General features: G+C 47.0%; 1 protein-coding gene and 2 long non-coding RNA genes across 18 annotated transcripts; 1 reads left to right on the forward strand and 2 right to left on the reverse strand.

The window, feature by feature from the left end:
* Window positions 1-1,668: 1,668 nt before the first annotated feature.
* Window positions 1,669-26,524, reverse strand: LOC127921284 (mitochondrial dicarboxylate carrier-like). 2 transcript variants are annotated; one of them, XR_008108613.1, is made up of 12 exons: window positions 25,893-26,524; window positions 21,997-22,116; window positions 19,506-19,620; window positions 19,037-19,085; window positions 17,397-17,438; window positions 17,237-17,280; window positions 17,058-17,128; window positions 16,862-16,954; window positions 14,490-14,567; window positions 11,186-11,242; window positions 3,539-3,872; window positions 1,669-1,918 (listed from the first exon to the last, which is right to left on the reverse strand). XR_008108613.1 is itself a non-coding variant. In XM_052505014.1 (11 exons), exons 1-11 carry the CDS (start codon window positions 25,980-25,982, stop codon window positions 3,771-3,773), a joined length of 861 nt encoding a protein of 286 aa, XP_052360974.1. In that variant the 5' UTR covers window positions 25,983-26,524; the 3' UTR covers window positions 3,131-3,770. The 2 variants fall into 2 exon arrangements, 1 of the variants encoding a protein (XP_052360974.1); XM_052505014.1 differs by lacking the exon at window positions 1,669-1,918 and having other exon boundaries at window positions 3,131-3,872.
* LOC127921286 (uncharacterized) lies at window positions 4,125-5,353 on the forward strand. Of its 9 annotated transcripts, XR_008108623.1 has the most exons (7): window positions 4,125-4,188; window positions 4,243-4,296; window positions 4,351-4,512; window positions 4,567-4,674; window positions 4,842-4,895; window positions 4,949-5,133; window positions 5,250-5,353. It is a non-coding gene; the product is annotated as an uncharacterized LOC127921286 (long non-coding RNA). The 9 variants fall into 9 exon arrangements; XR_008108628.1 differs by lacking the exon at window positions 4,243-4,296; XR_008108622.1 differs by having other exon boundaries at window positions 4,179-4,296.
* Window positions 5,736-11,179, reverse strand: LOC127921285 (uncharacterized). Of its 7 annotated transcripts, none has more exons than XR_008108616.1 (7): window positions 9,554-11,179; window positions 9,010-9,145; window positions 8,466-8,669; window positions 7,922-7,989; window positions 7,130-7,825; window positions 6,794-6,877; window positions 5,736-6,275 (listed from the first exon to the last, which is right to left on the reverse strand). It is a non-coding gene; the product is annotated as an uncharacterized LOC127921285 (long non-coding RNA). The 7 variants fall into 7 exon arrangements; XR_008108617.1 differs by lacking the exon at window positions 7,922-7,989 and adding an exon at window positions 8,806-8,873; XR_008108620.1 differs by lacking the exon at window positions 7,922-7,989 and having other exon boundaries at window positions 6,766-6,877; window positions 9,554-11,178.
* Window positions 26,525-26,770: the final 246 nt, after the last annotated feature.

Below are 26,770 nucleotides of genomic sequence, written 5' to 3' on the forward strand. Positions count from 1 at the left end.
AAGCACCAAGCCAGGCGTTTGACATTCAGTAAGCCTTGTATAGTCCTGTACGGCAGAAGCACCAGGCCAGAAGTTTGATGTTCAGTCAGCCTTGTATAGTCCTGTACGGCAGAAGCCCAGAGCCAGCTAGACCGAGGCAGAGCTGCAGGTTAAATATGTGGGATGGCAAATTATCAACACCATCTGACAGCAGAACTCTATATAGTGCACACTCATGCAAAACCATATCCAGACGACCCCCCCCCCCACCACACACACACACACACACACACACACAGGAATTAGAACCCGGTTTTACAGCTGAGAATGTTGGCAGAAAAGGAACTAGAACCACAACATTCAGCATCAAGTTTGAAAATCATCTCTGAAGCTCTCTACATTTATTATAACAACAAGAGAAATGAAAGGGACTTGACTATCCAGGTAATTAGGTGTTACAAGCTGTCCGTCACTGAAGTGTTGATCCAGTCCAGAGGTGCCAGTGTTTGAAAGAGTTGGAGAACTATGAAATGACATCAGTGGGTAATGTAAAACAGAGAACATTAAAACGCAGCCAGACACCTAACCTTGTGGCAGACTTATACAGTCACGGAGTACGAGAGGGAAGGCTATTACCATATAGAACAGAGGCAGGCAGGAGGGAGGCAGACATTAAATCATCTCTGTAACAAGCATATTTATGGACATATTGGTATTGATCACGATACAGGTAATAATTTATTCATCAGTCCATTCATTAGCCCAATGAAACATTCTTCCTGCCGTTGTCGTTTTGACAGTCAATGAAACAGGAAGTAGCCATCATCAATGTAAAATATGTAATCTACAATACAAAAAAACATCTGGACCTTCAGCAGTGGTCCTTCTGTAGCTCAGTTGGTAGAGCATGGCGCTTGTAACGCCAGGGTAGTGGGTTCGATTCCCGGGACCACCCATACGTAGAATGTATGCACACATGACTGTAATTCGCTTTGGATAAAAGCGTCAGCTAAATGGCATATATTATTATTATTTATTAGCAGTGGCGTGAATAACAATAACCTCCACATTAAGTGGCACGCTCCCATACAACCAACCCACTTATACACGTTAAGACCTGGTACAGCGGCCGTGGCCGTCTGCAGAGTACGCCAACATCATAACCACAGTGTAACAGCGCCCTCTAGCAGCCATTACCATAACTAAAGACATGTGGGTCAAGGTTCATTCCACAGAGAATGATCCAGTTCAGATGGATTACTTACATCGGCATCCCAAATGGCAGTCTATTCCCTCTATAGTGCACTGGGCTCTGGTCAAATGTATTCCACTATATCCAGAACCCCCCCTTCAGTCAGTCAGTAGGCTGTATCCAGAAACACCCCCTCCCCCAGTCACTAGTCTGTATCCAAACCCCCCTCCTTCTCCTTCAGTCAGTCACTAGTCTGTATCCAGATCCCCCCTACAGTCAGTCACTAGTCTGTATCCAGAACCCCCCATTCAGTCAGTCACTAGTCTGTATCCAGAACCCCCCATTCAGTCAGTCACTAGTCTGTATCCAAACCCCCCTCCTCCGTCAGTCATTCACTAGTCTGTATCCAAACCCACCTCCTCCTTCAGTCATTCACTAGTCTGTATCCAAACCCCCTCCTCCTCCTTCAGTCAGTCATTAGTCTGTATCCAAACCCCCCCCCATTCAGTCAGTCACTAGTCTGCATCCAGAACCCCCCATTCAGTCAGTCACGAGTCTGTACCCAGAACCCCCCATTCAGTCAGTCACTAGTCTGTATCCAGAACTCCCCATTCAGTCAGTCACTAGTCTGTATCCAAACCCCCCATTCAGTCAGTCACTAGTCTGTATCCAGAACCCCCCATTCAGTCAGTCACTAGTCTGTATCCAGAACCCCCCATTCAGTCAGTCACTAGTCTGTATCCAGAACTCCCCATTCAGTCAGTCACTAGTCTGTATCCAGAACCCCCATTCAGTCAGTCACTAGTCTGTATCCAGAACCCCCATTCAGTCAGTCACTAGTCTGTATCCAGAACCCCCCATTCAGTCAGTCACTAGTCTGTATCCAGAACCCCCCCCCCCCCTTCAGTCAGTCACTAGTCTGTATCCAGAACCCCCCATTCAGTCAGTCACTAGTCTGTATCCAGAACCCCCATTCAGTCAGTCACTAGTCTGTATCCAGAACCCCCATTCAGTCAGTCACTAGTCTGTATCCAGAACCCCCATTCAGTCAGTCACTAGTCTGTATCCAGAACCCCCATTCAGTCAGTCACTAGTCTGTATCCAGAACCCCCATTCAGTCAGTCACTAGTCTGTATCCAGAACCCCCCATTCAGTCAGTCACTAGTCTGTATCCAGAACCCCCATTCAGTCAGTCACTAGTCTGTATCCAGAACCCCCATTCAGTCAGTCACTAGTCTGTATCCAGAACCCCCATTCAGTCAGTCACTAGTCTGTATCCAGAACCCCCATTCAGTCAGTCACTAGTCTGTATCCAGAACCCCCCATTCAGTCAGTCACTAGTCTGTATCCAGAACCCCCATTCAGTCAGTCACTAGTCTGTATCCAGAACCCCCATTCAGTCAGTCACTAGTCTGTATCCAGAACCCCCATTCAGTCAGTCACTAGTCTGTATCCAGATCCAGAACCCCCATTCAGTCAGTCACTAGTCTGTATCCAGAACTCCCCATTCAGTCAGTCACTAGTCTGTATCCAGAACCCCCATTCAGTCAGTCACTAGTCTGTATCCAGAACCCCCATTCAGTCAGTCACTAGTCTGTATCCAGAACCCCCCATTCAGTCAGTCACTAGTCTGTATCCAGAACCCCCATTCAGTCAGTCACTAGTCTGTATCCAGAACCCCCATTCAGTCAGTCACTAGTCTGTATCCAGAACCCCCCATTCAGTCAGTCACTAGTCTGTATCCAGAACCCCCCCATTCAGTCAGTCACTAGTCTGTATCCAGAACCCCCATTCAGTCAGTCACTAGTCTGTATCCAGAACCCCCATTCAGTCAGTCACTAGTCTGTATCCAGAACCCCCATTCAGTCAGTCACTAGTCTGTATCCAGAACCCCCATTCAGTCAGTCACTAGTCTGTATTCCAGAACCCCCATTCAGTCAGTCACTAGTCTGTATCCAGTCACTAGTCTGTATCCAGAACCCCCATTCAGTCAGTCACTAGTCTGTATCCAGAACCCCCATTCAGTCAGTCACTAGTCTGTATCCAGAACCCCCATTCAGTCAGTCACTAGTCTGTATCCAGAACCCCCATTCAGTCAGTCACTAGTCTGTATCCAGAACCCCCATTCAGTCAGTCACTAGTCTGTATCCAGAACCCCCCATTCAGTCAGTCACTAGTCTGTACCCAGAACCCCCATTCAGTCAGTCACTAGTCTGTATCCAGAACCCCCCATTCAGTCAGTCACCAGTCTGTATCCAGAACCCCCCTTCAGTCAGTCACTAGTCTGTATCCAGAACCCCCATTCAGTCAGTCACTAGTCTGTATCCAGAACCCCCATTCAGTCAGTCACTAGTCTGTATCCAGAACCCCCCATTCAGTCAGTCACTAGTCTGTATCCAGAACCCCCCATTCAGTCAGTCACTAGTCTGTATCCAGAAGGTGGGGTTTAGGATGGGGGAGGTTGCAGGTGGATTAAAGTTTCCTGCTCACATAGAACAGAACAGGGAACAAAGGGAATGGGCGTGGCCTGGCAGTCCTGACACAGAGGTCACATTTCAGACTACTCAATAGGTGATCAGGTGGTGACCCCTGACCCCTCTCAGGTGACGATCCTGATGCCGCAGCAGGTTCTGAGCTGCTCTAGGAAGATGAACGTGAGGACCGTGTGAGGGATGAGACGGATCCCTGCTGGAACCAGACCCTAAAGAGGAGAGAGACCACAAGTTTACCAGTCTGTATGGCAGGTAGAATTAAAGTGGTGCACTGTGTGTTTTTTCAAGCTGAGCATTGTGTTTAATGTAGAGACCAGCTCTCCTCCTAGAGAGCGACTGGGTGTTAAGGGCTTTGTCTCCAGTCTTCGCTGTGACACTCCTGATTCAGGTCAGTCAATGTCATAAACCCCACCACAGACTGTACGACTGCAGCCGTTTCATACAAAAATGTTCACGTCGTGGGCAAATTCTTCGGCGGTAAACGATTGTCGGATGTCTTGGCTCGTTCAGCGTGACAGGGTCTAGGTCTGCTGATTCAGTACCACTAGGTCTTGGCTCCTTCAGTGTGACAGGGTCTAGGTCTGCTGATTCAGTACCACTAGGTCTTGGCTCGTTCAGCGTGACAGGGTCTAGGTCTGCTGATTCAGTACCACTAGGTCTTGGCTCATTCAGTGTGACAGGGTCTAGGTCTGCTGATTCAGTACCACTAGGTCTTGGCTCGTTCAGCGTGACAGGGTCTAGGTCTGCTGATTCAGTACCACTAGGTCTTGGCTCGTTCAGCGTGACAGGGTCTAGGTCTGCTGATTCAGTACCACTAGGTCTTGGCTCGTTCAGCGTGACAGGGTCTAGGTCTGCTGATTCAGTACCACTAGGTCTTGGCTCGTTCAGTGTGACAGGGTCGAGGTCTGCTGATTCAGTACCACTAGGTCTTGGCTCGTTCAGCGTGACAGGGTCTAGGTCTGCTGATTCAGTACCACTAGGTCTTGGCTCGTTCAGCGTGACAGGGTCTAGGTCTGCTGATTTAGTACCACGAGGTCTTGGCTCGTTCAGCGTGACAGGGTCTTTAGGTCTGCTGATTCAGTACTGGTGTTAGGTCTTGGTGACTGTTCAGCGTGACAGGGTAGGTCTGCTGATTCAGTACCACTCAGGTCTTGGCTGTTCAGCGTGACAGGGTCTAGTTCTGCTGATTCAGTACCACTAGGTCTTGGCTCGTTCAGCGTGACAGGGTCTAGGTCTGCTGATTCAGTACCAAAGGTCTTGGCTCATTCAGCGTGACAGGGTCTAGGTCTGCTGATTCAGTACCACTAGGTCTTGGCTCGTTCAGCGTGACAGGGTCTAGGTCTGCTGATTCAGTACCACTAGGTCTTGGCTCGTTCAGCGTGACAGGGTCTAGGTCTGCTGATTCAGTACCACTAGGTCTTGGCTCGTTCAGCGTGACAGGGTCTAGGTCTGCTGATTCAGTACCGCTAGGTCTTGGCTCATTCAGCGTGACAGCGTGACAGGGTCTAGGTCTGCTGATTCAGTACCACTAGGTCTTGGCTCGTTCAGTGTGACAGGGTCGAGGTCTGCTGATTCAGTACCACTAGGTCTTGGCTCGTTCAGCGTGACAGGGTCTAGGTCTGCTGATTCAGTACCACTAGGTCTTGGCTCGTTCAGCGTGACAGGGTCTAGGTCTGCTGATTTAGTACCACTACGTGCGGTCGTAGGCGCCGACAAAGTTCTTTATCGTGCAGTGTGGCTGGTGTTACGGGCCAATCCCGGTGACTGACCAATAGGAACACAGCCAGCACATGAGTAGGCACACGACAATATGATTATTGTGAATAGTCAGATGAATATAATAGTTTGATTTAAACGTTTACATGCTTTGTATACTTTCAGTTTGTCCCAGCTGGCAAGCAGAAATAATCTAACAAAATAAAACATCCCAATTCCTATGATTTACAGTGTTGAACAGCTAATGAGACCAGGTGTTAAATTATAAACAAATGTTTCATTTTGTCGAACCAGGTGTAACAAAAAAGGGTTTAACTGGCAGCAGGTGTTACGTTAAATCCTGCAGGAGGATCTTTGTGGAAATCGGTTGCAGCTCAGGTCAACTACAAAACCCACAATGCAATGCTCTCTCTCTCTCTCTGGGCTGGCTAGGTAGCTCTCTAGGTAGCTACACACACAATAATAACAAAGTCAATGTCAGCACGTGAAGTCGCTAGTTCGCTGTAAAATCGGCTGATTTCACAGACGGACCACTTTGAAGTCAAGTCGTGGTGAAAATAGTTATTTTACCCACTGAGAGAAGACACCAAACTGACAGGAGTTTCCTGATTTATATATTATCCCTTTTAAACTCCAGCTGGCAAGCAGAACCAGGTGTTAAATTAACAAAATAACAACATCCTGCAGGAGGATGGCTCTCAAGGAGAAAGGGTTGAACTCCAGCTGGCAAGCAGAACCAGGTGTTAAATTAACAAAATAACAACATCCTGCAGGAGGATGGCTCTCAAGGAGGAAGGGTTGAACACTGCTGGTTTAAGGCCATGTCAACTACGCTACTTCATTGTCCATGATATTTAACAACAGTTACCTTGTAGGAGGCATTTAACAACAGTTACCTTGTAGAAGGCATTTAACAACAGTTACCTTGTAGAAGGCATTTAACAACAGTTACCTTGTAGAAGGCATTTAACAACAGTTACCTTGTAGAAGGCATTTAACAACAGTTACCTTGTAGAAGGCATTTAACAACAGTTACCTTGTAGAAGGCATTTAACAACAGTTACCTTGTAGAAGGCATTTAACAACAGTTACCTTGTAGAAGGCATTTAACAACAGTTACCTTGTAGAAGGCATTTAACAACAGTTACCTTGTAGAAGGCATTTAACAACAGTTACCTTGTAGAAGGCATTTAACAACAGTTACCTTGTAGAAGGCATTTAACAACAGTTACCTTGTAGAAGGCATTTAACAACAGTTACCTTGTAGAAGGCATTTAACAACAGTTACCTTGTAGAAGGCATTTAACAACAGTTACCTTGTAGAAGGCATTTAACAACAGTTAAATTAACAAAATAACCTTGTAGAAGGCATTTAACAACAGTTACCTTGTAGAAGGCATTTAACAACAGTTACCTTGTAGAAGGCATTTAACAACAGTTACCTTGTAGAAGGCATTTAACAACAGTTACCTTGTAGGAGGCATTTAACAACAGTTACCTTGTAGAAGGCATTTAACAACAGTTACCTTGTAGAAGGCATTAAACAACAGTTACCTTGTAGAAGGCATTTAACAACAGTTACCTTGTAGAAGGCATTTAACAACAGTTACCTTGTAGAAGGCATTAAACAACAGTTACCTTGTAGAAGGCATTTAACAACAGTTACCTTGTAGAAGGCATTTAACAACAGTTACCTTGTAGAAGGCATTTAACAACAGTTACCTTGTAGAAGGCATTTAACAACAGTTACCTTGTAGAAGGCATTTAACAACAGTTACCTTGTAGAAGGCATTTAACAACAGTTACCTTGTAGAAGGCATTTAACAACAGTTACCTTGTAGAAAGCATTGGGCCCCAGTTTAGCTGTATCTCTCACACAGTGCAGCATTTAACAACAGTTACCTTGTAGAAGGCATTGGGCCCCAGTTTAGCTGTATCTCTCACACAGTGCAGCATTTAACAACAGTTACCTTGTAGAAGGCATTGGGCCCCAGTTTAGCTGTATCTCTCACACAGTGCAGCATTTAACAACAGTTACCTTGTAGAAGGCATTGGGCCCCAGTTTAGCTGTATCTCTCACACAGTGCAGCATTTAACAACAGTTACCTTGTAGAAGGCATTGGGCCCCAGTTTAGCTGTATCTCTCACACAGTGCAGCATTAAACAACAGTTACCTTGTAGAAGGCATTGGGCCCCAGTTTAGCTGTATCTCTCACACAGTGCAGCATTAAACAACAGTTACCTTGTAGAAGGCATTGGGCCCCAGTTTAGCTGTATCTCTCACACAGTGCAGCATTAAACAACAGTTACCTTGTAGAAGGCATTGGGCCCCAGTTTAGCTGTATCTCTCACACAGTGCAGCATTAAACAACAGTTACCTTGTAGAAGGCATTGGGCCCCAGTTTAGCTGTATCTCTCACACAGTGCAGCATTAAACAACAGTTACCTTGTAGAAGGCATTGGGCCCCAGTTTAGCTGTATCTCTCACACAGTGCAACATTAACCAACACTTACCTTGTAGAACGCATTAAACAACAGTTACCTTGTAGAAGGCATTGGGCCCCAGTTTAGCTGTATCTCTCACACAGTGCAGCATTAAACAACAGTTACCTTGTAGAAGGCATTGGGCCCCAGTTTAGCTGTATCTCTCACACAGTGCAGCATTTAACAACAGTTACCTTGTAGAAGGCATTGGGCCCCAGTTTAGCTGTATCTCTCACACAGTGCAGCATTTAACAACAGTTACCTTGTAGAAGGCATTGGGCCCCAGTTTAGCTGTATCTCTCACACAGTGCAGCATTTAACAACAGTTACCTTGTAGAAGGCATTGGGCCCCAGTTTAGCTGTATCTCTCACACAGTGCAGCATTTAACAACAGTTACCTTGTAGAAGGCATTGGGCCCCAGTTTAGCTGTATCTCTCACACAGTGCAGCATTTAACAACAGTTACCTTGTAGAAGGCATTGGGCCCCAGTTTAGCTGTATCTCTCACACAGTGCAGCATTTAACAACAGTTACCTTGTAGAAGGCATTGGGCCCCAGTTTAGCTGTATCTCTCACACAGTGCAGCATTTAACAACAGTTACCTTGTAGAAGGCATTGGGCCCCAGTTTAGCTGTATCTCTCACACAGTGCAGCATTAAACAACAGTTACCTTGTAGAAGGCATTGGGCCCCAGTTTAGCTGTATCTCTCACACAGTGCAGCATTAAACAACAGTTACCTTGTAGAAGGCATTGGGCCCCAGTTTAGCTGTATCTCTCACACAGTGCAGCATTAAACAACAGTTACCTTGTAGAAGGCATTGGGCCCCAGTTTAGCTGTATCTCTCACACAGTGCAGCATTTAACAACAGTTACCTTGTAGAAGGCATTGGGCCCCAGTTTAGCTGTATCTCTCACACAGTGCAGCATTTAACAACAGTTACCTTGTAGAAGGCATTGGGCCCCAGTTTAGCTGTATCTCTCACACAGTGCAGCATTAAACAACAGTTACCTTGTAGAAGGCATTGGGCCCCAGTTTAGCTGTATCTCTCACACAGTGCAGCATTTAACAACAGTTACCTTGTAGAAGGCATTGGGCCCCAGTTTAGCTGTATCTCTCACACAGTGCAGCATTTAACAACAGTTACCTTGTAGAAGGCATTGGGCCCCAGTTTAGCTGTATCTCTCACACAGTGCAGCATTAAACAACAGTTACCTTGTAGAAGGCATTGGGCCCCAGTTTAGCTGTATCTCTCACACAGTGCAGCATTAAACAACAGTTACCTTGTAGAAGGCATTGGGCCCCAGTTTAGCTGTATCTCTCACACAGTGCAGCATTTAACAACAGTTACCTTGTAGAAGGCATTGGGCCCCAGTTTAGCTGTATCTCTCACACAGTGCAGCATTTAACAACAGTTACCTTGTAGAAGGCATTGGGCCCCAGTTTAGCTGTATCTCTCACACAGTGCAGCATTTAACAACAGTTACCTTGTAGAAGGCATTGGGCCCCAGTTTAGCTGTATCTCTCACACAGTGCAGCATTTAACAACAGTTACCTTGTAGAAGGCATTGGGCCCCAGTTTAGCTGTATCTCTCACACAGTGCAGCATTTAACAACAGTTACCTTGTAGAAGGCATTGGGCCCCAGTTTAGCTGTATCTCTCACACAGTGCAGCATTTAACAACAGTTACCTTGTAGAAGGCATTGGGCCCCAGTTTAGCTGTATCTCTCACACAGTGCAGCATTAAACAACAGTTACCTTGTAGAAGGCATTGGGCCCCAGTTTAGCTGTATCTCTCACACAGTGCAGCATTTAACAACAGTTACCTTGTAGAAGGCATTGGGCCCCAGTTTAGCTGTATCTCTCACACAGTGCAGCATTTAACAACAGTTACCTTGTAGAAGGCATTGGGCCCCAGTTTAGCTGTATCTCTCACACAGTGCAGCATTTAACAACAGTTACCTTGTAGAAGGCATTGGGCCCCAGTTTAGCTGTATCTCTCACACAGTGCAGCATTTAACAACAGTTACCTTGTAGAAGGCATTGGGCCCCAGTTTAGCTGTATCTCTCACACAGTGCAGCATTTAACAACAGTTACCTTGTAGAAGGCATTGGGCCCCAGTTTAGCTGTATCTCTCACACAGTGCAGCATTTAACAACAGTTACCTTGTAGAAGGCATTGGGCCCCAGTTTAGCTGTATCTCTCACACAGTGCAGCATTTAACAACAGTTACCTTGTAGAAGGCATTGGGCCCCAGTTTAGCTGTATCTCTCACACAGTGCAGCATTTAACAACAGTTACCTTGTAGAAGGCATTGGGCCCCAGTTTAGCTGTATCTCTCACACAGTGCAGCATTTAACAACAGTTACCTTGTAGAAGGCATTGGGCCCCAGTTTAGCTGTATCTCTCACACAGTGCAGCATTTAACAACAGTTACCTTGTAGAAGGCATTGGGCCCCAGTTTAGCTGTATCTCTCACACAGTGCAGCATTTAACAACAGTTACCTTGTAGAAGGCATTGGGCCCCAGTTTAGCTGTATCTCTCACACAGTGCAGCATTTAACAACAGTTACCTTGTAGAAGGCATTGGGCCCCAGTTTAGCTGTATCTCTCACACAGTGCAGCATTTAACAACAGTTACCTTGTAGAAGGCATTGGGCCCCAGTTTAGCTGTATCTCTCACACAGTGCAGCATTTAACAACAGTTACCTTGTAGAAGGCATTGGGCCCCAGTTTAGCTGTATCTCTCACACAGTGCAGCATTTAACAACAGTTACCTTGTAGAAGGCATTGGGCCCCAGTTTAGCTGTATCTCTCACACAGTGCAGCATTTAACAACAGTTACCTTGTAGAAGGCATTGGGCCCCAGTTTAGCTGTATCTCTCACACAGTGCAGCATTTAACAACAGTTACCTTGTAGAAGGCATTGGGCCCCAGTTTAGCTGTATCTCTCACACAGTGCAGCATTTAACAACAGTTACCTTGTAGAAGGCATTGGGCCCCAGTTTAGCTGTATCTCTCACACAGTGCAGCATTTAACAACAGTTACCTTGTAGAAGGCATTGGGCCCCAGTTTAGCTGTATCTCTCACACAGTGCAGCATTTAACAACAGTTACCTTGTAGAAGGCATTGGGCCCCAGTTTAGCTGTATCTCTCACACAGTGCAGCATTTAACAACAGTTACCTTGTAGAAGGCATTGGGCCCCAGTTTAGCTGTATCTCTCACACAGTGCAGCATTTAACAACAGTTACCTTGTAGAAGGCATTGGGCCCCAGTTTAGCTGTATCTCTCACACAGTGCAGCATTTAACAACAGTTACCTTGTAGAAGGCATTGGGCCCCAGTTTAGCTGTATCTCTCACACAGTGCAGCAGGCTCTGGAACAGAAGAAACACAATCCAAGACAACAAAAGATGCTTCTTAATGCAGCTCATGGTTGATGGTTGAAAACAACCCATTCCTAACTCCCTCCATCCCTCATTTACCTTCCCTCCCTCCCAATACCGCCGTCCCTCATTAACCCTTCGTCCCTCATTAACCCTCCGTCCCTCACTCATTTACCCCCTGTCCCTCATTTACCCTCCGTCCCTCACTCATTTACCCCCCGTCCCTCACTCATTTACCCCCCGTGGGCCCCCTCATTAACCCAGCATTAAACAACAGTCCCTCATTGGGCCCTCAGTTTTTATCCCCCAGTCCCTCATTTACCAACAGTTCCCTCATTTACCCCCGTCCCTCATTTACCCTCCGCCCTCATTATTGGGCCCCAGTTTGCCCTCATTTACCTCTTGGCCCTCATTTACCCTCCGGCCCTCATTTACCCTCCGGCCCTCATTTGCCCTCCGGCCCTCATTTACCCTCCGGCCCTCATTTGCCCTCATTTACCCTCCGGCCCTCATTTGCCCTCATTTACCCTCATTTACCCCCCTCATTTACCCTCATTTGCCCTCCGGCCCTCATTTACCCTCCGGCCCTCATTTGCCCTCCTGCCCTCATTTACCCTCCGGCCCTCATTTGCCCTCATTTACCCTCCGGGCCTCATTTACCCTCATTTACCCTCCGTCCCTCATTTACCCTCATTTACCCTCCGGGCCTCATTTACCCTCATTTACCCTCCGTCCCTCATTTACCCTCATTTGCCCTCCGGCCCTCATTTGCCCTCATTCGGCCCTCATTTGCCCTCCGGCCCTCATTTACCCTCCGGCCCTCATTTGCCCTCCGGCCCTCATTTACCCTCCGGCCCTCATTTACCCTCCGGCCCTCATTTACCCTCATTTGCCCTCCGTCCCTCATTTACCCTCATTTGCCCTCCGGCCCTCATTTACCCTCCGTCCCTCATTTGCCCTCATTTGCCCTCCGGCCCTCATTTGCCCTCCGGCCCTCATTTGCCCTCAACAGCCCTCCGGCCCTCATTTGCCCTCCGGCCCTCATTTGCCCTCCGGCCCTCCCTCCCTGACCATCAACAACAGAACTGTCAGAGCAGTGAGGAGCAGCAGCCTGACACATAAAGCCTCCATGGACCTGACGACATCAGAACAGCAACACAGAGGCCACAGGTGGAGAAGGGTTAGATTTACTGAGGTAAAAAAAAAAGAGTCACACCAGTTCCAGGATATCCCTAAACAACATCTACACCGGCATTGTCCTCAGTCCTCATTTGTTACCTTGTGAATCACATGGCCCCAGTTTACTCTATCCCTCACAGTGCAGCATTTAACAACATTTTCAATGCCTCAATCATCACAGTAGCCCTTAACTCATTTAGTATGCCCTGGGCCCTCATTAGGCTACAGTCCTCATTTACCTAGGACTGGAACTGACAAGCCCTGATTACATTTACACAGTGCACTCATTTACCATTTACCTTCCATATTCCCCTTTTGAGTTCATCAGCCTTCATTTCCCAGTCGAGTGGTTGGCCAGGACATTGGCCCACAGCCTCCTACACAGAGAAGCAGAGTTGGCATTTAGAAGGCATTGGGCCCCAGTTTAGCTCCTGTCATTTCACACCTCATTTAACCACTCCCCCTCAGCCCTGCCCTCTCTCACACCCATTTACCCACAGTTACCTGTTTACCCTCACTGCCCCAGAGCCCTCATCTCTCACACCCTGCATTTGCCCTCCGGCCCTCATTTGTAGAAGGCATTGGGCCCCATTTAACCCACAGCTCCTTTCCCTCCACACCTCATTTGCCCCAGAGCTCCTGTCTCTTTACCCTCATTTAACCCAGAGCCCTCATTTGCCCACACCACTCCAGAGCTCCTTTGCATTTCCAACAGTTACCTTGTCATTTGCCCCAGAGCTCATGTCTCTCCACACTCAGCATTTTTGCCCCAGAGCATTCCTCATTTGCTCTCCAGTGCCCCATTTAACCCAGAGCATTTACCCTGTCCTCACACCACTCATTTACCCTCAGGGCCCTCATTTCCCTCCGTCACCTCAACCCTCATTTGTCCCTCCACCTCATTTAACCCATTTAACCCTCCTGTCTCTCACACTCACCCCCCGAGCCCTCATTTGCTCTCCACCTCATTTAACCATTTTACTCCCAAACAAAAGATGCTTGTAAGCCCTCCTGTCTTCCACACCATTTACCCCCAGCTCCTGTCTCCCACCCTCATTAACCCAGAGCTCCTGTCTCTCCCATTTACCCTAACCTCAGACCTCCTGTCCTCCACACCACTACCCTCAGCCCTCCGGCCCTCATTTGCCCCATTAACCCTCAGAGCCCTCATTTGCCCTCATTTCCCTCCACCCCAGAGCTCCTGCCCTCATTTCCCTCCACCTCATTTGCCCTCCAGAGCTCCTGTTTACCCACCCTCATTTACCCTCCGGCCCTTTACCCTCAGAGCTCCTCATTTACCCTGCCTCATTCTCTCATTTACCCTCATTTTCCCTCATTTACCCCAGAGCCTCATTTACCCTCCGTCCCTCATTTACCCTCAACCCAGAGCCTCATTTACCCTCATTTACCCTCCACCCTCAACCCTCATTTGCCCCTCCACACCACATTTGCCCTCAGAGCTCCTGTCATTTGCCCTCCGGCACTAACCCAGCCCTCCTGCCCTCATTTGCCCACACCCTAACCCAGCTCCTGTCATTTGCCCTCCGGCCCTCATTTAACCCAGAGCTCCTGTTGCCCTCCACACCACTCAACCTCAGAGCTCCTGTCTCTCCCCATTTACCTCCACAGAACTCATTTGCCCTCAGAGCTCCTCATTTACCCTCATTTACCCTCCGTCCCTCATTTACCCTCATTTGCCCTCCTCATTTGCCCTCAGAACTGTCAGAGCAGTGAGGAGCACACCCTGAACATAAAGCCTCCATGGTCGACATCACACCACTAACCCAGAGGCCCAGGTGGAGAAGGGTTAGATTTACTGAACCCAGAGCTCCTGTGAAATCCTAAACAACATCTACACCAGCAGAGCTCCTCCTGGGGAGTCAGAACCCACCGTGAATACACATGTTAACTCTATCCCTGTAGCAACACCCCCGATTCAATGAATCATCTAGCCCTTAACTAGTTGTAGTATCAGGGGTGGTACAGTGTTAGGCTACAGTCCTGCAAATACCTAGGACTGGAACTGACAAGCCCTGATCTACAGTACACACACACTTACCACATATTCCCCTTTTGAGTTCATCAGCCTGGTCTTCAAGACATCGAGTGGTTGGCACAGGACAGTGGCACAGCCTCCCTACACAGAGAAGCAGAGGGCATTATACACCACTAACCCAGAGCTCCTGTCTCTCCACACCACTAACCCACAGCTCCTGTCTCTCCACACCACTAACCCAGAGCTCCTGTCTCCACACCACTAACCCAGAGCTCCTGTCTCTCCACACCACTAACCCAGAGCTCCTGTCTCCACACAGAGCTCCTGTCTCTCCACCAACCCAGAGCTCCTGTCTCTCCACACCACTAACCCACAGCTCCTGTCTCCACACCACTAACCCACAGCTCCTGTCTCTCCACACCACTAACCCACAGCTCCTGTCTCTCCACACCACTAACCCACAGCTCCTGTCTCCACACCACTAACCCAGAGCTCCTGTCTCTCCACACCACTAACCCAGAGCTCCTGTCTCTCCACACCACTAACCCAGAGCTCCTGTCTCTCCACACCACTAACCCAGAGCTCCTGTCTCTCCACACCACTAACCCAGAGCTCCTGTCTCTCCACACCACTAACCCAGAGCTCCTGTCTCTCCACACCACTAACCCAGAGCTCCTGTCTCTCCACACCACTAACCCAGAGCTCCTGTCTCTCCACACCACTAACCCAGAGCTCCTGTCTCTCCACACCACTAACCCAGAGCTCCTGTCTCTCCACACCACTAACCCAGAGCTCCTGTCTCTCCACACCACTAACCCAGAGCTCCTGTCTCTCCACACCACTAACCCAGAGCTCCTGTCTCTCCACACCACTAACCCAGAGCTCCTGTCTCTCCACACCACTAACCCAGAGCTCCTGTCTCTCCACACCACTAACCCAGAGCTCCTGTCTCTCCACACCACTAACCCAGAGCTCCTGTGTCTCCACACCACTAACCCAGAGCTCCTGTGTCTCCACACCACTAACCCAGAGCTCCTGTGTCTCCACACCACTAACCCAGAGCTCCTGTGTCTCCACACCACTAACCCAGAGCTCCTGTGTCTCCACACCACTAACCCAGAGCTCCTGTCTCCACACCACTAACCCAGAGCTCCTGTCTCCACACCACTAACCCAGAGCTCCTGTCTCCACACCACTAACCCAGAGCTCCTGTCTCCACACCACTAACCCAGAGCTCCTGTCTCCACACCACTAACCCAGAGCTCCTGTCTCCACACCACTAACCCAGAGCTCCTGTCTCCACACCACTAACCCAGAGCTCCTGTCTCCACACCACTAACCCACAGCTCCTGTCTCCACACCACTAACCCACAGCTCCTGTCTCCACACCACTAACCCACAGCTCCTGTCTCCACACCACTAACCCACAGCTCCTGTCCCCACACCACTAACCCACAGCCCCTGTCTCCACACCACTAACCCACAGCTCCTGTGTCCCCACACCACTAACCCAGAGCTCCTGTCTCCACACCACTAACCCACAGCTCCTGTCTCCACACCACTAACCCACAGCTCCTGTGTCCCCACACCACTAACCCAGAGCTCCTGTGTCTCCACACCACTAACCCAGAGCTCCTGTGTCTCCACACCACTAACCCAGAGCTCCTGTGTCTCCACACCACTAACCCAGAGCTCCTGTGTCTCCACACCACTAACCCAGAGCTCCTGTGTCTCCACACCACTAACCCAGAGCTCCTGTGTCTCCACACCACTAACCCAGAGCTCCTGTGTCTCCACACCACTAACCCAGAGCTCCTGTGTCTCCACACCACTAACCCAGAGCTCCTGTGTCTCCACACCACTAACCCAGAGCTCCTGTGTCTCCACACCACTAACCCAGAGCTCCTGTGTCTCCACACCACTAACCCAGAGCTCCTGTGTCTCCACACCACTAACCCAGAGCTCCTGTGTCTCCACACCACTAACCCAGAGCTCCTGTGTCTCCACACCACTAACCCAGAGCTCCTGTGTCTCCACACCACTAACCCAGAGCTCCTGTGTCTCCACACCACTAACCCAGAGCTCCTGTGTCTCCACACCACTAACCCAGAGCTCCTGTCTCCACAACCCTAACCCAGAGCTGCTGTCTCCACAACCCTAACCCAGAGCTCCTGTCTCCACAACCCTAACCCACAGCTCCTGTCTCCACAACCCTAACCCACAGCTCCTGTCTCCACAACCCTAACCCACAGCTCCTGTCTCCACAACCCTAACCCACAGCTCCTGTCTCCACAACCCTAACCCACAGCTCCTGTCTCCACAACCCTAACCCACAGCTCCTGTCTCCACACCACTAACCCACAGCCCCTGTCTCCACACCACTAACCCACAGCTCCTGTCTGGTTGCCTTTCTAATGTGTAGACTGGACACTCACTGCGATGAGGCTGGCCAGGAAGTGAGTTAAAATGTTATCTTGCATGGCTCCAGTCCCCAGAACCAGCTGCTTGGCCTGATCATAACAGGCCAGCTACAGAGAAATAAAATAGAAGTTAAATGTATCAGCTAGATTTTGCACAAAGACACACACGTTAACACCCCCCTACAGACACAAACCCACCATAGGACCTTACCTGTCCAACAGTGACCAGTGCTCCTCTAGAAGATGCCATTGTGGCTCCAGAGAACAGCTTCTTCATTCCCTCTATGGAGAAATACTGTGTCATGAGTGCAACTGCGTCCCTTCGAATTGTCCAGTGACTTCAACCTCGCCCTGATCCCAACAATCCACCAATCAACCAACCCTACTTACCCTCTTTCCATACCCGGAACAGTCCATCTAGTGCATGAGCATAACTGGAAGAGATGGAGGAAATCAACACTTATGAAGGTCAACATCTCTCCAAAGACGATCCTTAACAGTGTTATGTAGGTTATCATATTATTTTACTATACTTAACTCACATACTCACTTTCTCCTGAGTTCTAGTGGTACTTTAACGTCATTCTGCATTCTGGATCAGGGGGGGGGAAATGTGGGAAGTATGAATGTTTTGCCCTGTACATTTGTTTACTGAGTTGAAAGGACAGGCAACTCCAGTCCTCTGGGGCCTGATTGGTGTCACACTTTGTCTCCAGCTAACACATCTGACTCCAATAATCAACTAGTCATGATCTTCAGTTTAGAACGCAATCAGTTTAATCAGCTTTTGCTAGGGATGATGGGGAAACAGTGTGAAACCACTCCAGTCCCCCTGAGGGCTGTTGTCCAGTCCTGATCTATTGAATGGTTGAGTAAAGCAATACAGAGCCTTGTAAAAGTATTCATCCCCCTTGGTGTTTTTCCTATTTTGTTGCATTACAACCTGTAATGTAAATGGATTTTTATTTGGATTTCATGTAATGGACACAAAATAGTCCAAATTGGTGAAGTGAAATTTAAAAAGTACTTGTTTGAAAAAAAATATATATATATTTAAAAAAACAGAAAAGTGGTGTGTGTGTATGTAGTCACCCCCTTTACTATGAAGCCCCTAAATAAGATCTGGTGCAGCTAATTACCTTCAGAAGTCACAGAATTAGTTAAATAAAGTCCACCTGTGTGCAATCTAAGTGTCACATGATCTGTCACATGATCTCAGTATATATACACCTGTTCTGAAAGGCTCCAGAGTCTGCAACACCACTAAGCAAGTGGCACCACCAAAGCAAGTGGCACCATGAAGCCCAAGGAGCCCTCAAACAGGTCTGGGACAAAGTTGTGGAGAAGTACAGATCAGGGTTGGGTTAGAAAAAATATCAGAACATTTGAACATCCCACAGAGCACTATTACATCCATTATTAACAAATGGAAAGAATATGGCAGCACAACAAACCTACCAAAACTCACAGACCAGGCAAGGAGGGCTTTAATCAGAGGGGCAACAAAGAGACCAAAGACCCTGAAGGACCTGCAAACGTCCACAGCGGAGATTGAATAGTTATGCACCACTCAAGCCGTTCTGCTGGGCTTTTTGTCTTATTTCTTGTTTGTTTCAACAAAAATATTATGAATCTTCAAATGGTGGTAGGATCATGTGTGGGTATGTTTTTCCAAATCAAACTGGGTACATGACAGGTAAAAAATATGTTTTCTTAATTTGAGACTGGGACAGGTTGCCAGCAGGCAATGACAAAATAGGAAAAACACTCAAATGGGAAACATTTAAATGTATTGGAATGACCTAGTCAAAGCCCAGACCTCAATCAAATTGAGAATCTGTATGACTGCATGTCATCACTGACATCTAGTGGACATTAGTTTTCAACCATGGACAAAAACAGTGGCTAGATACAATTCTTAAAATATACACTTCAGTAATCTTATTTTTAGATTTGACTCACCTGACATTAACCAGTTCTGTTTTTTGTCTGCTGTTTGTTTCCAAAAAATATTATGAATCTTCAAAGTGGTAGGTGTGTTGTGCAAACCCTAAAAAGATTTTAATTCAGACAGAAAAATATGAACCATACTGCTGGGGTCCCATCTAGTGGACATTATCAACCATGGACAACTGCAATACAACTCTTAAAATATACACTTCAGTAATCTTATTTCTAGATTTGACTCACCTGACATTAACCATGTCTGCTGGGGTCCCAATGAATCCCCCGGCAAACCCTACAGACAATCAGACAGATATGAACCATACTGCTGGGGTCACTAATAAATCCACAGACAAAGGTGAGAGACTGTACAGTGCTGGCACCTTAATTGGGGAGGACAGGCTCACGGTAATGGCTGGAGCGGAATTAGTGGACTGATATCAAACCGTTTTCCAGGTGTTTGATGCCATGCCATTTACTCCGTTCCAGACTTTATTATGAGTAGTCCTCCCCTCAGCAGCCTCCTGTGATACGTTCCATCCAGCATGGTTCCAGCAACTATAGTGGATGTGTAATCTTGGCCCAGTTCGGTAGTGTGAAAGGTGTACGACAGAGCATTACAGAACTAATCATGTTGTCATTAGAGCCAGCTGGGTTTAGGTCTGTGTAGCAACAGATAACCCTGTAGTTAAAACACAGTGTGAATACAGTGTACCTCCAACCAACCCCAGAAGGACCTTCTGGTAGAAGGGCATGGGACCATGGGTCCTGTCCTTCATCTGATCACTCACTGTCTCATAGATGGCGAAGCGGGACAGAGAATACGTCATCTGGGGGGGGGGACAGAGATAATATTTTATTAATTCACCTTTATTTAACCAGGTAGGCTAGTTGAGAACAACTGCGACCTGGGCAAGATAAAGCAAAGCAGTGTGACACAAACAACAACACAGAGTTACACATGGAATAAACAAACGTACAGTCAATAACACAATAGAAAAAGTCTATATAAAGGGTGTGCAAATGGCATAAAGAGGTAAGGCAATAAATAGGCCACAGTGAGGAAGTAAATACAATTTAGCAAATTAACACTGGAGTGATAGATATGCAGATAATGATGTGGAAGTGGAAATACTGGTGTGCAAAAGAGCAAAACAAGTAAATGAAACCCATATGGGGATGTAGTAGGCAGTTGGATGGGCTATTTACAGATGGGCTATTTACAGATGGGCTGTGTACAGCTACAGCGATCAGTAAGCTGCTCTGACAGCTGATGCTTAAAGTTAGTGAGGGAGATGGAAGTCTCCAACTTCAGGGATTTTTGCAATTCCTTCCAGTCATTGGCAGCAGAGAACTGGAAGGAAAGGCGGCCAAATTAGGTGTTGGCTTTGGGGATGACCAGTGAGATATACCTGCTGGAGCGCGTGCTACGGGTGGGTGTTGCTATGGTAACCAGTGAGCTGAGATAAGGCAGAGCTTTACCTAGCAAAGACTTATAGATGGAGCCAGTGGGTCTGGCGACGAATATGTAGCGAGGGCCAGCCGACGAGAACATACAGGTCGCAGTGGTTGGTAATATATGGGGTTTTGGTGACCAAACAGATGGCACTGTGATAGACTACTCAGCAAATTGGATGTAGAGTGTTGGAGTCTATTTTGTAAATGACGTCGCCGAAGTCAAGGATTGGTAGGATAGTTTTACAAGGGCATGTTTGGCAGCGTGAGTGAAGGAGGCTTTGTTGCGAAGCCGATTCTAGATTTAATTTTGGATTGGAGATGGTTAATATGAGTCTGGAAGGAGAGGTTACAGTCTAGCCAGACACCTAGGTATTTGTAGCTGTCCACATATTCTAAGTCAGAAGCGTCCAGAGTAGTGATGCTCGTCGGGCAGGCGGGTGCGGGCAGCGATCGTTTCGAAAGCATGCATTTAGTTTTACTAGCATTTAAGAGCAGTTGGAGGCCACGGAAGGAGTGCTGTATGGCATTGAAGCTTGTCTGGAGGTTTGTTAACACAGTGTACAAAGAAGGGCCAGATGTATTCAGAATGGTGTCGCCTGCATAGAAGTGGATCAAGGAATCACCCACAGTAAGAGCGACATCGTTGATATATATAGAGAAAAGAGTCGGCCCGAGAATTGAACCCTGTGGCACACCCATAGAGACTGTCAGAGGTCCAGACAACAGGCCCTCTGATTTGACACACTGAACTGTGTCTGAGAAGTAGTTGGTGAACCAGACGAGGCAATCATTTGAGAAACCAAGGCTGTTGAGTCTGCCGATAATAATATGGTGATTGACAGAGTCGAAAGCCTTGGCCTGGTCGATGAAGATGGCTGCACAGTACTGTCTTTTATCGATGGCGGTTATGATATAATTTAGTACCTTGAGCGTGGCTGAGGTGCACCCGTGACCAGCTTGGAAACCGGATTGCACAGCGGAGAATGTACGGTGGGATTTGAAATGGTCAGTGATCTGTTAACTTGGCTTTTGAAGACTTTAAAAAGGCAGGGCAGGATCGATATAGGTCTGTAACAGTTTGGGTCTAGAGTGTCACCCCCTTTGAAGAGGGGGATGACCGCGACAGCTTTCCAATCTTTAGATATCTCGGGTGATACGAAAGAGAGGTTGAACAGACTGGTAAGAGGGGATGTAACAATGGCGGCAGATAATTTTAGAAAAAAGGTCCAAATTGTATAGATTTGTACAGGTCCAGGTTTTGCAGCTCTTTCAGAACATCTGCTATCTGGATTTGGGTGAAGGAGAAGCTGGGGAGGCTTGGGCACGAAGCTACGGGAGGTGCAGAGCTGTTGGCCGGGAGGAAAGCACAGCCAGACATAGAGAAATGCTTATTGAAATTCCCGATTATCGTGGATTTATCGGTGGTGACATTGTTTCCGAGCCTCAGTGCAGTGGACAGCTGGGAGGAGGAGGTGCTCTTACTCTCCATGGACTTTCCAGTGTCCCAAAACTTTTTGGAATTAGTGCTACAGGATGCAAATTTCTGTTTGAAAAAGCTAGCCTTTGCTTTCCTAACTGACTGAGTGTATTGGTACCCGACTTCCCTGAAAAGTTGCATATCACGGGGACTATTCGATGCTAGTGCCACTGATTATTGATCATAGAGACATTAGAACCTACAGAATATGACAAGAAGTGTATTTAACATAACGCTCTTGGAGGTGATGGCGATGTGCGTATCTACCCACCTGTCTACAGAGGGAGGCGCTGAGGCCGCTGTACAGAGCCAGAACACCTTCTCTCTGCACCACACTCATGGTCATTCCCACCATCCTCATCCTCACCTCGTGCTGTGTCTGGAGGTGCACCTGGAGGAGAACAGATATCGAAAACCAGGAAGAGACACAGTAGAGAGAGGAGTCAATGCCAATGTAACGTTTTAGTATTCCTGTTTAAAAATGAATAAATGGCTACATTGTGTGTGATGTTGATAATGCATCAACGGGAAGTCAAAGTTCACACAGAACAACAACAGTCAAAGACCAAGGTCTAAATGTTTACATGACAACTGGTGGACGTGATGATGTCAGAGTCCCAACTCCCACTTTCTCCACTACCGAGATAAGGAACCATCAAGAAGACTCAACTCAAATATTACAACCAGTAAAGTGAACTGTAGAATTCACTAGTATTAGATATTGGGCTCGGTAGGAGAGCCGATGAAGTGAACTATTAGGCCTAATTCATAGAAACGTCATACCATTGGTACAATTCAGCCCATTTGTTATTTACTGAAGTCCTGAAGGCCAAGGAAGAAGAAAAGAAACGTAGAGCCTTAGAATAATCTGAACGACTTAGTATCTAGTCCGAACGACTTAGTATCTAGTCCGAACGACTTAGTATCTAGTCCGAACGACTTAGTATCTAGTCCGAACGACTTAGTATCTAGCCCGAACGACTTAGTATCTAGTCCGAACGACTTAGTATCTAGTCCGAACGACTTAGTATCTAGTCCGAACGACTTAGTATCTAGTCCGAACGACTTAGTATCTAGTCCGAACGACTTAGTATCTAGTCCGAACGACTTAGTATCTAGCCCGAACGACTTAGTATCTAGTCCGAACGACTTAGTATCTAGTCCGAACGACTTAGTATCTAGCCCGAACGACTTAGTATCTAGCCCGAACGACTTAGTATCTAGTCCGAACGACTTAGTATCTAGTCCGAACGACTTAGTATCTAGTCCGAACGACTTAGTATCTAGTCCGAACGACTTAGTTATTATATATATTTTTTTACTAAGTCGTTTAAACCTGATACTAAGTCATTTAAATGAGATACTGAGTCAATTGAACAACTTACTATTTTGTTCAAATGACTTAAATTGTTATTTTGTCTAATTAGGCCTCATTTGTTATGCAGTGCCAGTTGTCAGTTGTGCTCGTCAGGTCGTTGTTGCAGCCATTCATTTACTGATTCCATCCATTGATATGATTATTTATCGCCAGTTATTTGATAGGCAGTTATTTGATAGGCAGTTATTTGAAAGACAGTTATTTGATAGGCAGTTATTTGATAGCCTAAAGCAGGGCTGCTTTTGGATGCCAGAGCATGTAAGTGAGCCAACAAAACCTCACAATTTTAGAAATTTTACTTCAGATTTTGATGTTTACTGACGTTGCTCCAAACGATATGCTTTCGACATCTGGGGTTGTTCCTAGTGCTCAGCTTTGGAGGTTGTGTGTTCAATCCCAGTGGAAAACACATTTAAATACACTGCTCAAAAAAATAAAGGGAACACTTAAACAACACAATGTAACTCCAAGTCAATCACACTTCTGTGAAATCAAACTGTCCACTTAGGAAGCAACACTGATTGACAATAAATTTCACCTGCTGTTGTGCAAATGGAATAGACAACAGGTGGAAACTATAGGCAATTAGCAAGACACACCCAATAAAGGACCACTTCTCAGTTCCTATGCTTCCTGGCTGATGTTTTAGTCACTTGAATGCTGGCGGTGCTTTCACTCTAGTGGTAGCATGAGACGGAGTCCAGAGCATGGAGGCGCTACCAGGAGACAGGCCAGTACATCAGGAGACGTGGAGGAGGCCGTAGGAGGGCAACAACCCAGCAGCAGGACCGCTACCTCCGCCTTTGTGCAAGGAGGAGCAGGAGGAGCACTGCCAGAGCCCTGCAAAATGACCTCCAGCAGGCCACAAATGTGCATGTGTCTGCTCAAACGGTCAGAAACAGACTCCATGAGGGTGGTATGAGGGCCCGACGTCCACAGGTGGGGGTTGTGCTTACAGCCCATCACCCTGCAGGACGTTTGGCATTTGCCAGAGAACACCAAGATTGGCAAATTCGCCACTGGCGCCCTGTGCTCTTCACAGATGAAAGCAGGTTCACACTGAGCACATTAAACAGACGTGACAGAGTCTGGAGACGCCGTGGAGAACGTTCTGCTTCCTGCAGCATCCTCCAGCATGACCGGTTTGGCGGTGGGTCTGCCATGGTGTGGGGTGGCATTTCTTTGGGGGGCCGCACAGCCCTCCATGTGCTTGCCAGAGGTAGCCTGACTGCCATTAGGTACCGAGATGAGATCCTCAGACCCCTTGTGAGACCATATGCTGGTGCGGTTGGTCCTGGGTTCCTCCTAATGCAAGACAATGCTAGACCTCATGTGGCTGGAGTGTGTCAGCAGTTCCTGCAAGAGGAAGGCATTGATGCTATGGACTGGCCCACCCGTTCCCCAGAACTGAATCCGATTGAGCACATCTGGGACATCATGTCTCGCTCCATCCACCAACACCACGTTGCACCAGACTGTCCAGGAGTTGGCGGATGCTTTAGTCCAGGTCTGGGTGGAGATCCCTCAGGAGACCATCCGCCACCTCATCAGGAGCATGCCCAGGCGTTGTAGGGAGGTCATACAGGCATGTGGAGGCCACACACACTACTGAGCCTCATTTTGACTTGTTTTAAGGACATTACATCAAAATTGGATCAGCCTGTAGTGTGGTTTTCCACTTTAATTTTGAGTGTGACTCCAAATCCAGACCTCCATGGGTTGATAAATTAGATTTCCATTGATAATTTTTGTGTGATTTTGTTGTCAGCACATTCAACTATGTAAAGAAACAAGTATTTAATAAGAATATTTCATTAATTCAGATCTAGGATGTGTATTTTAGTGTTCCCTTTATTCTTTTGAGCAGTGTATATATATATATATCATGTTTTAACCCTATCCAAAACCTTAACCCTTAAATTAACCATTTAGAATGAATGTAGAATGATGCTGAACAGGAGGAGCAACCAAGGCTGTCAAAAAACACTTCGAAATGTGATGTTTGGAGAAACGTGGATAAGCGTCAGAATCTGAAGTCAAATTAGTAAAACTGATAGCGCGTTGGTCCACTTACATGCTCTGGCATTCAAACGCAGCTTTATCAAAAACAATCACATCATTCACCTGTATTTATCCACCCCCAAAAAATAATATGCTTTTTAGCAGCTAATGTGGCTATCTTAAAGAACTACAAATACCATGATGATCTGGACCAGACTGACGAATCAAGGCAAAGGTAAGAATCTCTGGATTAACTGTCTAATGTTAGCAAAATGTTGCAATGAATAAATTGGCTACATTTCTTTAAATGGAGAATTATGTGAACTGTCTTGTGCAAGTTTTAAATGGATACAAAACCTGTTAGCAAATGTGTCAGCTAGAGAAGACATGCAGAAACTTGTAGGGATTAGTAGTCTTGCATGAAGTCTACTTTGATGCTAATTAGCATGTTCAAATCTGAGAGTAAATAGAGGCAAATATATTGACAAAAGTCACCTTGGTTTACATGGTTATCGTAACTTTACGCCAGGGTAAACCTACACGAAACACAACACTTATTTTAAGTGATTCTAAAATCCCCCATGGGAAAAATTCACGGTGGAAAAACTATTTTTGATGTGTATTATGACGCCTCCACTGTGGGGCTCTATAAATGCAGAGATTGACTCCGCAAATCAAGCATACTTTAGTGGCAAAGTCAATTGCGCGCTGGGCTTCGGGACAGAATCACTCATTGCATGTTACATTACAATAGCTTGCCTTGATCAGATCCCCTCTACATATCTTACCTTGATCAGATCTAAGGGGTGTGTAATACTGGCGGCAGCACTTGAGGAAAGTCCACCGAAATACCATCGCGACCGGCGTTTCTCCGACATGTTTCCAAGTGTCCTGTTGGTTAATCAATCCAGAGACACCTTGTCTGGGCCGTCTTGTGTTAGCCTATCCAGTGACACCTGCTTGGACTCACACTACCTTATTTCAACTCCCTAGCTAGAGAATTAGTGGCATGTGTCAGATAATGTCCAAAACTGGTGACTGGCGATTGGTGGAAAATGTTTCCCGGTTCTTGCACCGGTCTTTCCGCAGCATTTCATACAAAACGCATGGCAAAACGTTGCCTATATTATATATGAAGACTGCTCGCCTGGTTGACGCAACTCACTAGTTTAGTGTTAGCAGGCTGCACCAAAGTCTTTTAAACTTGTATGGACCTATTATGGAACGAACATACATCTAGACCAATGAGGCGATTCGATTAATCTGGCCCGGGTACGCGTGTTTTCCACCGGGAGAAAATTGAATCATTCCTTTTGGAACCGGGCTGAGCCAGTTGCCCTGTTCAATGCCCACGACTAAATCGGCTCAAAACAAAAAGTGACGTATTTAGCACGTGGAGTTAAGAGTGCGATTCTGTATTTGCACATTGCAAAAGTGATTGCTTTTGAAAAAACGCTTAATCTGCGTTTCGAAAATTAGAATCTATATTTAATGGAAAAGGGATGCATGTTTCTCGATGATGCAAAATGCTGCATTGTGGACATGACCGAGCTGTGCAGATTACTGCCATAGACCCGTGCCCCGCGGTTCAGCATAATCGAATCCACCCGGTATCTCGTTTCGCAACAGCTGTGTTGAAGTAGCCATTCAAAAGCCTCCCTAGTTA

The sequence above is a fragment of the Oncorhynchus keta genome, unplaced genomic scaffold (assembly GCF_023373465.1).
Source record: "Oncorhynchus keta strain PuntledgeMale-10-30-2019 unplaced genomic scaffold, Oket_V2 Un_contig_218_pilon_pilon, whole genome shotgun sequence".
Lineage (NCBI taxonomy): Eukaryota > Metazoa > Chordata > Actinopteri > Salmoniformes > Salmonidae > Oncorhynchus > Oncorhynchus keta.